Raw genomic sequence first — 12568 nt, 5'->3', positions numbered from 1 at the left:
TATGTGAAACAAATGTAGTTCCTCTGTAGAACACTGAAGTCCACTTTTCTTCTCTTACCTGATTTCTCTCAAAGACTTGCTTCTAGAGCAACCTGTGGGAACAAGGAATTTTTGTAGTGAATAAACTTCTGTTATTTTAACCAAAGGAAGCCTGAAGTTTCAAAACAATATACAAGATATTTATTTATTTGTATATTTATTTATTTGTACTGATGTCTTTGGCTAAAAAAAGTAAATCATTGTGGCATCTTTAGTGATAAGCTCTTCACTTTTACTGGCCTGAAGGTGACTTAAGGTGACACCATGAATTTGTTGCGAGTGGGTTAGTCCAGACATTCCACCACACAACAGCATGTGGTCTTATCAGTGTTGCCTCTCCTGTATTTGAAGCAATCCTTGGCCTCCTGTTAATATCTTTTTTTTTCTCTACCAGTTTCTCGTTCTTTTTCAAGTGCATGTTCTCTATGAAGATTTCCCATCTTGCTCAGTCCAATATGCCTCCATATGTTCTGTTTCTGAAACTTGCTTTGACAGTTGTTAATTGTAGGCTCCTCTGAGTCAGAGAAGTCTCAGAATTTACAAAATTAATTTGATATGTCAGTGCTTTGTAATCCTGTCCTGAGTCTTGTTTTATTCACTGCTGCGTTATATGAGCTAAACCTGCTTCCAAATCCAACTTTCACTGTGCAACCCTCAGGCTGGAGAGACCTGTTGGTTTCAGGGAAAGGAACAAATGCAGTGATGATGTAATGCCAACTCCTACTGCTGTAGGCACCGTCCTCCTGTAAATTCATGGGGCAGAAAGGTTGTGTGAGCTTTATGAGTACACACTTCTGTCCTTGTCAGTACAATCACTGAATTATCAGACTGAGAATCCCTCTCAGCAGGTAACACTTACTTTATCCATACTTCCCACAAACACTGCTTTGGCTGATAAGAAGGAAGAACATGATCTTTTCTGAGTGCCCTCAAATCAATGCATCAGACTGCTGAGAAAGGATCCCTTCTGGGGCTGCAGGTCCCTCATACTGTGGCTCCCATCCACAGGATGCCTGGGAGGGGGGGTGACACAGCTGCAAATGGAGATTTAAAAAAGGGAAAAACCCCTGATCTTTGAGAACAACCTTGTATTTTCTCAGTTAGCAGAAGTATTTCTATTAATGCAGGAGGTGTAATTTATATTGGGGCTCATTGTCTTCCAAATGTAACCATAAAAGAATAAAGCCAGCAGTTGTGTTTAGTGGCAAGATCTTTAAAAGGTTTTATTAATGTGTTACAGTAAAAATCTACTGTTAATGTCTTTGTCAGCTGGTCAGAGAGAGTCCATGTATAATGCCTGGGGCAAGGAGTCCTAAATAGGTGCTTTCCAGACACTGGAAGGGAAGAATCACTCAGTGACCTGATTTTTGTATAATTTCTGTGGGAAGCAGGATACTGGCCTAACTGGATCCCTGTGTGCTAGCCAGTGTGAGCAGTTTTGCTGTAAAAGACATCACAGTTGCAGAATTTGTTCTTTTTATAATGAACAGATTTATTTTACAACAAAATATCCAAATCAAAGCTCAAATCAAACCGGTCCATAGACTGTAGTTTTGCTGGATTCCCATCTCTTTTATGCAAGGAATCTGTGTGTGCATAGAGGACCTATCCTACTAATGTTTATCCTACTAATCCTACTAATTGCCTAACAAGTGGGAGAATAACTTTACTTCTTCTGTCAGCACTGTGGTCACCCTAAGACATTCTTATTCTTCAACGTTTTCCTCTTCTCATGTCTCCCTGGCTGAGCTGCTCCCTAACCTTTTCTGTGAAAGCTTTTGACTCTAGACCTACCAGCCTTAAATCTTTCCCTTGTTTAATAATTTGCAGCCAACTGGGGCTAAGTACTGCCCTTGTTCAAAAGCACATCTTATTAAATAGCACATCTTGTGCTTTGTTTTTGAGTATAGAAGGATTTTTACTTTGTAAAAACTAGTATTTTCTCTCTTCATGTCTTTCATAGTGTTTGGCTGCTGGTTCAATTATTATGAATCGTGAAATTGAGAGTATGGCCATGAGGCCCTTGGCCAAGGACCTGACCCGAAGCCTGGAGGAAGTCAGAAATATCATCCGTGACCAGGCCTTAAGGGATTTGAACCTCTACACAGAAAAAATGAAAGATTCCCTCAAGCATTTTGATGTCCTTTTTGCTGAGTTTGAATTAAGGTAAAAGAGATGAAGTAATTGTGTTGTGAGCCATGTCTTAGCCACTGCAGCTGTTTTTTGGCTTGTTGGCTTTTGGAAATTGACTCTTTCACTTTATATTCTTTGAGTGGAAAAAGGATGTAAATTTTTTATCATAGTATTTGAATTCTTTAGTAATTTGTGTATTGTTAGATTTCTCCTTCCAGTGTAGCAATAATAAAAACTAAATAGCTTTTTAGCAATCAACATTTGTTCTCTCCAACTAAACTATAATCCCCCATTTGCATACTGGCATGTGGCATTTGAGGGAGAATTTCCAAGACACAAAAGGAAACCATAAATCTCTTAATGTTTTCTTTGTCAGAGAAAAGGCAACAAATAGATGTTTAAAAAGAAAAGAATGATAATGAATATTCTAGAGACAGAGGTTTTGTTCTCTTGTGCTTAGTGGTACAAGCAAGATGTACCCAGTGAATTTAGGAAGGCAGATTGAATTTTGATGGAGGAAGGGCTTTTACATGAACCATAATTAACCACAGGAAATCACTGATTTGAAAACTTGTGATTGAAGAATGACTTTGAGGTTTATACCTTAAGTAAAAATAACTGCTTTTTGGAGTGATGCTTTTTTGCATCAAGGGTCACATTGACCAGTCTGGCACTGTGCTTCAGAGTGTAGCCAGCTACCTGCCTGTGTATTAGATGTTTGTGGTGCTGGCCACAGACAAGATAATGGGCAGGATTATCTGTGGATCTAATATGGCACAGTCACTGCTGCCCTTAGCAGAACATGTTTCTTAGAAATGGGTAGTCTTTTAGTATTTCTTGGTAATAACCTATAGACTGTCATGTCCCACATTACTGCTTGCCCTTCCTCAAAGTTGTTATTCTCTTGTGTTCTTCACTCAGGGTAAGCAGGTTTTTTCTGATTAGAAAAGGCATCATTATTCTGGTACATTGCAATCACTTTAATTGAAAATGTTGTCTAAAAACATGTTTTTAAGTGTGGGTTTGAGTGCAGACACCAATAACAATCAGTAACTGGTTCTTGGCAGTGTCTGTGCCGTTTTTGGCCTGTCAATACCACTCTCTATGCACAGCATTTTTCTTCACCATTGTTTTGCAAACAGCTTCTTCCCTTTATGTGTTATTTATATTCTACAAATGACCAATTAAGTAACACAGTGACAGAAAACCACTGAACTTCTACCAGTGTTTCTTACCTTGTTGAATTAGTACTTTTGCTAGTAATTCCACACAGAAACGAGGCAAAATTTTAACTGTCATAAACTGTGTCATCTGGGTAACTGAATTTTACTCATCTCGTTTCAGGTAAAATTATTATAGACAAAACGTTTGGTTTAAGTCAGATTTTTTTTATTGAGGAAATGCAGAGTAAACTATTCTGTCTTTAAGATGGGGCAGTGAAGATCCTTCCAAGGCACTATGCCACACAGTAGAGGGTTCTGATAGCTAAATGCTATCATAATTGCATCATTGTATCATAAATATGCTATAGAATTATAATATTTCTAAATTACTGCTGACTTCCGCTGCCTCAATTCCACTTCAATAAGTAATTTGGCTGTGTTTCTCATAGATTCTTACACAGTAGAGTTTTCATAGTGAGTGCTGTTGAAATAAATACAAATTGGTGCAGGAAATCATCTTGGGTTTCTAAGATGATTCCTCCTAGGTTTGGTTTATTGTTAAAGCACATGAAACAGTGGTACATTATTTTGTAATTTTTGTAGTTACGTGTCAGCCATGGTACCTGTGAAGTCTCCAAAAGAATACTATGTACAGCAAGAGGTTATTGTACTGTTCTGTGAAACTGTGGAGAGGTAAGTTAAGGATTAGATCTTAATTTTTGTTTGCTTTGTCTGAGTTTTTATTGCAGTGCATTAACTATTAATATTGAAGAATTGTCCTAAAACACCAGGTATTTTGCTTTTATAGTAAGTATCCAAATTCAAAGGTATTAAGCATGCTTGGCAGGCACAAGCCTGTGGTTTTTTGTTTTCTACATTAAAAAATACAAAACAAAACACGAGAGTTAATCCAACAGTAACTGAGTTGTTGGTATGCCTAGTTACAGAAGTGTACATGAAGACTCAGCATTTAAATAAGCTTAGTCTGTTCAAGGCATCAAGACTTAAAGATATTTCATGCAAGAATACATGGAAAGATGGTTCAAATAATCTGTGAACCTCCTCTGATTTTCATTAAGAACTCATAAAAGCTCTTGAAAATCTCAAAGGACTGGTCTTTGGCTCTATATATATGAAGGGACAATGATGAAAGAAATCAATTCAGCAATCCATGAGTTCTTCTAGAAGTATAAAGTGCCAAGAAAAGTGTGAATTTGTAATATACTGTGTTGAACAGCTCTTTTTCTTCTCCCTTGTGACAGGTTAACTAGCCTGCAGATGGGCAGTAGAGGGGAGCAGCATGTGAAATACTCAGCCTAAGTGAGGTTTTGAGAAGTGCAGCACTGTTCTTAAAAGAAAATTAGTGAATTATGTTCTGTGTAGAATTATTAGATACCAGTTGACTGTAAGAGGCCCTTAGGATAAGTCTTGGTTTCACTGTCATGTCAGGAGAACTTGGGAAGCAGGACCCTGGCCTGGTGTGATCAACCCTTTCAAGGAATGGAGGAGTGCAGAGCACACTGCCACAGTCTGTATGTGGCACCAAGATCAGAGGTGTTTGAGGCATTTTGGGGACAGGATTACAACTCAGAAAGGGTCACAAGTAGGAGGAATTACCTTCCATCAGTCAGGGAGTACCACACATGCACACACTCACCTGTGGCATACACGTCAGCAGAGGCCACAAAGATGAGGAGAGGTCTGGAGCATCTCTCTTAGGAGGAGAGGCTGGGGGAGCTGGGCCTGTTAGACAGCAAGCCTGAGAAGATCTGATCCATGCACACAAATATCTCAAAGGTGTGTGTAAGAGGATGGTGCCAGGCTCTCTTCCATGGTGCCTGGGGACAGCACAAGGAGTAGCAGCCATAAATTACAACAAGACAAGTTCACACCAGCATGGGGAAGAATTTCTCCAGTTTGAAGTGGCAGAACAGTTGCCCATGGAGGTTGTGGAGTCTCCCTCTCTGGGGACATTCCAAACACACAGGATGTGTTCTTGTGTCACCTGGACTGGCTGATCTCCAGAGGTCCATTCCAACCCTGACAATTCTGGGATTCTGCATTTGCCCAGTAAGAGGGCAAAAAACCTAAAAGATGGTTTCTTACTTATAGCTTTTGGGAATCTGTCTGGGCTGTAGGAAGGAACAGGGGGTGAGGATGGGCCACACACCAGTGTGTCCATCCACTCTTGGCACCAGCAAGGGTTTGCTTTTTGTGGTTGTGTCCCATCCACCCCCAGCAGTACTGGCTGGACAATGCTGACAGGGAAAAAGAAAGTTATTTCCATTCTTTGGGGGACCAAAAGCAGGATTCATGTGCAGTTTTCATTGCAATCTTAAACACTGATGGAACAAGTCAGAGAAGAAATTTGAAGATGTTATGAAACATATGGTAAAATCTGAAAATTGTGAAGAAACCTGGGAAATACAGCAAAGTAAAAAAATCCAAGCAAAGTGGGGTTTAGTTTAAAAGGCGCTTAAGACATTTGAGAAGTTATTTGAGGACAATGAAGTCTCCCCCAAATATTAAATCCTTAGACTTCAGTAAGTTATAGTGTAGAACTGTGCTGTTCTTGGGTGGTTTTTAGGTTTTTTGTTAGTTAAGGGGGAGACTGACCTTGATAATTAGAGCAGTTTGTATTTAAAAATGAAACCAAGTACTTCTGCTATTACTTTAAAAATGTTTCTTTTATTTGAAAAATTGCCAGCACCAGTGGTTTTCAGTATCAAGCTGAAGCTTGACATGAAATAGTAAATAGAGAAAAAATCATAAAAACGAATTGTGTTTTGAATGATTATAAAAGCTTTAAATGCTTAAAGGGATTTTTTTCTTGCATTTATGTTTGTATTATACTATATTTTTCTTTAAAGCAGAGACTTAAGCAATCTGTTATGTATATAGTGGTTTAGATTGTACAAAACCAGTGCATGAGTTAAATACTATCAGTTTGGTTTGGCTTATAACAAATTTTTCAAACTTTTCCTTAGTGAAATGTGTTCTTCATGACTTTGATGTCTTACTAAATAACTTTATTCTTCTGCTTAGAGCCTTAAGGCTTGGATACCTCACTCAAGATATGATAGATGACTATGAACCAGCTTTAATGTTTACAATTCCAAGATTAGCCATTGTATGGTAAGTAATTTTTAACTACTCTCTGCTCTGCCTCATTTAAAGGTTTATTGAAGATTTGAAGAGCTGTGTTTAGAATTTTGATGGTCTTTCACACCTGATTTTGCTTTAACTTTAAAAAAAAATTAAAGAGGAGGATTGTTTTGTTCTAAATCATTACCAGTTTAATGTAGAATAGCAAGACAAAAAATAAAGATGGTAGATCTCTAAATAGAGCAGGCAGGAACAATTGATCAGGCATCCACCAGCCAAATTTAAAAATTAGGAACATCAGTCTTTGTAATGTCATGTTGTCAGAAATATTTTTTGAAAGCACATATTTTGTGACACTCAAAAATAGGATGACTTAAGGATACAAGTCTTGAAAACTACAAATTTTCAATTAAATTTGTGGGTTTTTTTCTCAATGACTCTAGGTTCAGAAGGAATTATCATGGCAAACTGCATTGTAACTGTTGAGTTAGGTGTATTTCTCTTGAAGGAAAGTGTTAACATTTGTAACTTTTGTGTTGATTTGTGCCCTGTATTGACCACTCAACTAAACTGACAGTGGTTTTGCTTCATGCAGTTTTTGCAGTATTGAACAAATCAGATGGATTTTTCCTAATGAGTCTTCATTGTTTACTAAGGCAGCAGTTTCTCTGGAGTAAAGCCAGCATATTTTTAATATTTTACCATTGTGAATGTTTTACAGTTAGCTAATATAAGTAGGATAATTGAGGGAAATAAAAACCCTCAAATCCTGAGTGTAATACACTTCTCCTCAGGAAATCCCTGTGGCCTGTTGTTCCTGTTAAATGGCATATTGTCTCTAACTGTCATTCTAAAAATAATAACAGTAATAATCTGATTGTTGGAAGACAACAGGAATGTGAGAACTCAGGTTGAAGCTGCTGGAAGACACGGTGAAGGAGAACACACCAACACTAACTGGAAAACCAGGGCTCTCTGGCAAATACATCATGTCTATCCCAAGTTACAAAGAAGGATAGAGAAGAAGAGAAGAAGTTTAAGTGCTCCTGATTATCCAGTGATAAGAAACTAGATGACTGTCATGAAGTATCACAGCTCTTTCAAATGTTATGCACGTATAGAAGCCATTTCATAATATTTTTTTTCTGTAGTGCTCTAGCCCACTTTTTTTTTTTTTATTTTTTCCAAGAGTTAAATTCTGTGGCAAGCAAACTGCCTGAAAGCCAAAGGAACAGTGACTTGCATCAGGTAGAAGTTTGAGGAGAGTAGCCTTGAGCTTTCACAGGGCAAAGCAGTAACATTTGCTTATGCAGAACATAAGACATGAGTCAGCAATAACTGCTTCACTTCGTGGCAGCCTGCTTGTTGAAGCTTGGCAAGCATAGAGAAAAAGATAAAATTATGTGTCCCTGGCAACAAGATAATTTGTCTTAAGCCACAAAAAAAAAAGCAACTTGCAAAGAAAGCAACTTTTTCTGTCTGTCCTCTTCCCTGCTCCTGCCCTCAAATCCCTAATCCCCTGGTCTTTTTTTTAAATACTTCAGAGGAATTCCTATAGCTGGTGATATCAGCTTTGCTGCTGTGTTTCAGAGAGTCTTTGGTGGTCACACAGGTGCTTGCTAGGGAGAGGCTGGGGACCAAAAGACTTTGACTTGTGTTACTCTGGGTGATTTGGGTGCTGGATAGCTCCCTGGAGCAGTATGGAGTTTAAGTGTAAGGAAAGTAACATGCCTTTGAAATATCTTGGATAACAGAGCACTGACACCATGGACAGGAAGGGGAAAATGGCTTTGGAGAAAGAAAACTGATGAAATCTCAGCTGTGAGAATGGGTTGCCTTTGGGAAACATACATTGCTTTTGCAGTGGGCAGAGGATGAAATAGTTTTAAGCAGAGTGGTGCCTTTGGGAATCCTCTCTGACCCTGTATGGTGTGGCACAGCAGATGTGAAGGTGAATTTTGTTTAATCCATGGTACACAAACAGGTTTGGGCAGTGGTGGTTTGGTCAGGAGGAGCTGTTGAGATACCTACAGTGAAGTACCTGGAGGCTCTCAGGATTGTGAATTTACCTCTTTCCAGGGAAATTTGTACAAATGCTGAATTGATTTAAAAGCATGGTTTCTTCAAAATATGTTTTATGTGATTAAGAAAATCTGTTTCCTTTTTTTACCATATGTCAATACAATGTTATATTTATCTTGGAGGTAAAAAAACTAGGAGCTCAGGAGTCAGCTACCTTACCTTGAAATTATAGACTGAAAAGGAAAAGCCATCTGCAGTATCTCAAATCAGTGGCCCTCCCCCAATGTACTTGATAATAGGTTTCTTTTGTGGGGTTTTCTTTGTGTTTTTTTTTTTTTTTTTTTTAATTCAGCTGCAGCAATGAAATAAATGTGTGTTCTTCCCTTTATGCTTCCATTGCTTTTTCTGCCATGTTTAAGAAAGGGGAACAGAGTGGAGAGGATCTTTTTCCTGTTACTTTAAATAGCATCTAATTCTAGCTGTGGGTGAATAATACAAAAATAAGATAACGAGGTGTAGTTAAATGTTGTTCTAATGTTTATGTACAATTGCTTTTCTGACTATTCAGTGGTTGCTCTGTGTAATAAAATTTTCATTTGTGTGTGTTCATGCATGTGTTTGAATTACAGTGGCCTTGTTGTCTACTCCGAGGGACCATTAAACTTGGACCATAAACCAGAAGATATGTCTGAGCTCTTCAGACCTTTTCACACTTTGCTAAGAAAAATAAGGCAAGTAATAAATGATAGTTGTAATTGCTTCCCTTCTGAAGTGAAAATCAGAGTCCTCATAAATGCTTAAAAAAGTGTTTCTGTTTGCTGTGTTAACCATAAACAGCATTTTCCTCTCATCAGCCTGATATACCCATGAAATAACTAAATGTAGGTTTTCATTTCATGGTAGTTTTCTGAACTTTTAATCTCTGTGATAGTTTCTTATTTTTTTTGAGTATCATTTTATAGCATTTCACATTTTCCTTCTGGTTAGATGATGCCTGAAGTACTAAAGTTAGAGTTTATTTTTGGGAGAGTCTGTTTCTAATTAGCATCAACGTTTCTGCTTAACTAGGCTTATTACATTTTCTTGTTATGCTATGATGCAATACCCAGATAATTCTTAACCTAATAGGAATGACTATCAGTTTTTCATATTGTAGATTTGTTTTTTACAGGATGAATCACTTTATACTTCTTTCCATAATGCTTCAGTGTGGGTTACCATTGGAGATGTGGGCTTTGGCTCAAGTATAAAGAACATTAAAATCTTGTTTCCTTAGCTGAGGTTTTTAGAAGACTGATCTGTTACTTTGGAGAAATTGAGCTGTATCTTTAAAGGATCTTTATGTTCACTCTTCAGGTATTTTATCTGGGTGTTAAAAATTTTTCTTAATCCATAAGCCCTGTTATTTTCTTAAAATTCAGATTTATAGACCAACTGCAACTTTTGTTCCTAGAAATCTCGAGCGATAACTTGAAAGGTTGGGGTTTTTTCCCTGTGTCCAATTTTCAGCAGTTTATTGCCTTCTCTGAATGTCATAGTGACAGTCTGATACAAAAATAGTTTTCACATAGTTTATATCCAGATTGATCTCCTCTCATCCCTTAGAGGTGAGGCATCTCCTGAGGGAATGTGAGCTCTGTCAGGGGTGGTTCAGAGGGGAGCTATTTCTGAAGTTAGCCTTTATAAATATCTAGACCACATCCTTGTGTGTCCCTTGAAAACTTCCTAGTATTTTTGTCTACGAGTCTTATTTTTAGGTACATTAGTGATATTCATATTGAAATCTGAGAATTAAAATTGACAAATGAACGTTTGGTTTGTTGGGTTTTTTTGAGTAATTATGGTAGTTTAAAACACTGGGTTAAGAATAACAAAATGAACTGAGGGGCAAAACTTGAAATTAGAAGGAGGAAAAAGCTTTATTGGTACTGAAGCTTGAAAAGTCCATGAAGTTTACATTAAATTACCTTATTCCCAATATGTGGCTATTGCAGTTATTTTCCCCAGCATTCCACTTGCTGTCTAAAGCCAAAAAGATACTTAAAAGCTAATATTCTTCTCATAATCTGTATTTTCTGCTTTATTTTCCTCATATTCCACAACGTGGAAAATGAAAATCAGTGAAGTCAGTGTATTGCTCAGCCCATTTAATTTTCATTTAATTTTCATTTTTTACTGTGAATGTAGCTCTGGGGTTGAAAACAAATTTGTAAAATCCTTGATTGTTCAATAACTGCAGTTTTCCATGCAAACTTTAAAAAATAGAAATCTTTCATATTCAATTTTGGCAAAGTTCTGATATGCTTTAAGACTTATATTTATTCTGTAAAGGAAAGGGAACATTAAAAAATGTGACTTCAGTTGTCTGGGAGACAAAGTTGGCAAAGTGTTCTTACTGAGATAACATCTATCAGAGCTAAAATTCAAGCAAGAAGTAATATGAAATTCCAGGTCTGGCAGTCTCTGCATTGAAGGAACTCTAATACTGGCAAGAACTGAGCTCAGAAAGATCCTTTAGTAATAATCTTGAATGGAAAATACATTGAATGAAAATAACAATGAGATGCAAATAAGTGTGCTGTTCATACAGAGTAATTGAATTAATTTTAAAAGTCCCTCAGCTGTGTAGGTTTTTTTTTTCCTTATCATTTTTTTTAACTCATCAGACTGCAATCCATACTCTGTGAGAAGGTTCTTAGAAATCTATGAAGATGATGGAATGATATTTGATACCAATACTTCTGCTCCCCAACAAAGGAAGAGTGTTTTTCCCTGGAGTCTTTCTCCTGTCTCCAGCACCAATAGTTAAGGCATGAAAACAGGTTCAGAAGTTTGCTGTTAAAAGCAGCTGCATTTTGTATTCCAGTTCTGTGCCTGTTGTAAGAATATAGAACATCTTACTGCAGAATGTGATCACATCCCAGTGAATTTCTCTGTAAATTTCTATAACTTTTTAGCCAACTAAGTATTTTAGCTCATGGACTAACATCATAGAGCTGATTATTTTGTAGGATTACAGGTAATTAATTTTAAAACTGTGTTATCCTAAAATATCCGTAAGGCAAAGATAAGTACCGTATTTAATTATGTTTATCCACATAATTAAATCAGAGCTAGCAGAGAAGATAAATATCTATTAGGTATGAAAATTTTTGGTGTCCTACTGGTGGCTGACAACTTTGAAAACAATAGAGATTGTTGAGACTCTGAGAAAAAGCAATAAAGGTTCTTGCTGAGTTTTTTGAAAGGTTGAGCATCAAATTATGGCTTTGAATGTTTTAATTAATAAGCCAGGTGCTTGTGTTGACTATTATTTTGTATGTAAAATATTAGCATTACATCTACCAAAGCATAATTATATAGTGGTGCTATCCCTGTGCCTTTGAAACAAAGGTGTTTGAACCATTTCTGCCAAACTGCTGCAATCTGCTTAGCAAATACCCAGATCACATCACCTGCTCTGTGCACAGATATGTCACTGAGGGCCTGTCACACTGAACATTCTTGTGATAAAACACTGCCTATACTACATATGCCTTTGAGGCTGCTGTACAGGGATTTTCCAAAGTCAGCAAACATGGGATTTTGCAACACTCCTTTATCCTGCCCTGTTTCAGAGCTCTTTGCTTTCCTGGTGCTTGTTTCTAGACCATTCCAAGTGATGGCAGGGTCCCCATGGATTTTGGTGGTGCAGAATCAAGGAGGTGCACATCAAGTGGTGCAGAATCCAAGAATCATGCCATTTTAAATACACTGAAACCTTTCTGTATCATTGACTAGAAATTAAATGTAGTATGCATACTCTCTGTGTTTTAAAGAATTGGGTGGGGCAGTGTAAATTTGTTTTCTTTACATTAAGTGTGCACAGTGGCTGGGAGAAAACTGGATTAGTTTTTCTGAGGTGGCTGTGTTCAAAACTTTGAGTTGATTCAAACCTGTGGCAGTAAAGGAGTGTCAGTGCAGTTTGTCACATATCTCAGTGTTGGTTTCTCAGTGTGGGTGTGTCAGACACTACTGTGGACTTTGGTGAGCAGGGCACAGCAGGAGTGGGGGGATGTGTGTGGATCTGTGTACCTGCAGCAGGCTCCTACAGTGGCAGCTCCTTT

At 37.5% G+C, this 12568-nt stretch overlaps 1 protein-coding gene across 4 annotated transcripts in view; it reads left to right on the top strand.

Moving 5' to 3' along the window:
* ZFYVE28 (zinc finger FYVE-type containing 28) overlaps nucleotides 1–12568 on the top strand; it is a 113640-nt gene that overhangs the window by 52277 nt on the left and 48795 nt on the right. For 3 of the 4 annotated variants that reach the window (XM_059470923.1, XM_059470922.1, XM_059470920.1), the window contains exons 4-7: nucleotides 2003–2205; nucleotides 3939–4028; nucleotides 6381–6470; nucleotides 9092–9193. In XM_059470923.1, the coding sequence (XP_059326906.1) occupies nucleotides 2003–2205; nucleotides 3939–4028; nucleotides 6381–6470; nucleotides 9092–9193 (485 nt within the window). Of the gene's footprint in view, nucleotides 1–2002; nucleotides 2206–3938; nucleotides 4029–6380; nucleotides 6471–7327; nucleotides 7514–9091; nucleotides 9194–12568 lie in introns of those variants that run through there. The other variant, XM_059470924.1, reaches the window with a different exon arrangement.

This window comes from Ammospiza nelsoni, chromosome 4 (genome assembly GCF_027579445.1).
Source record: "Ammospiza nelsoni isolate bAmmNel1 chromosome 4, bAmmNel1.pri, whole genome shotgun sequence".
NCBI lineage: Eukaryota > Metazoa > Chordata > Aves > Passeriformes > Passerellidae > Ammospiza > Ammospiza nelsoni.
Note: the sequence above shows the minus strand (reverse complement) of the source record. Positions and strands in the feature narration are given on the sequence as shown.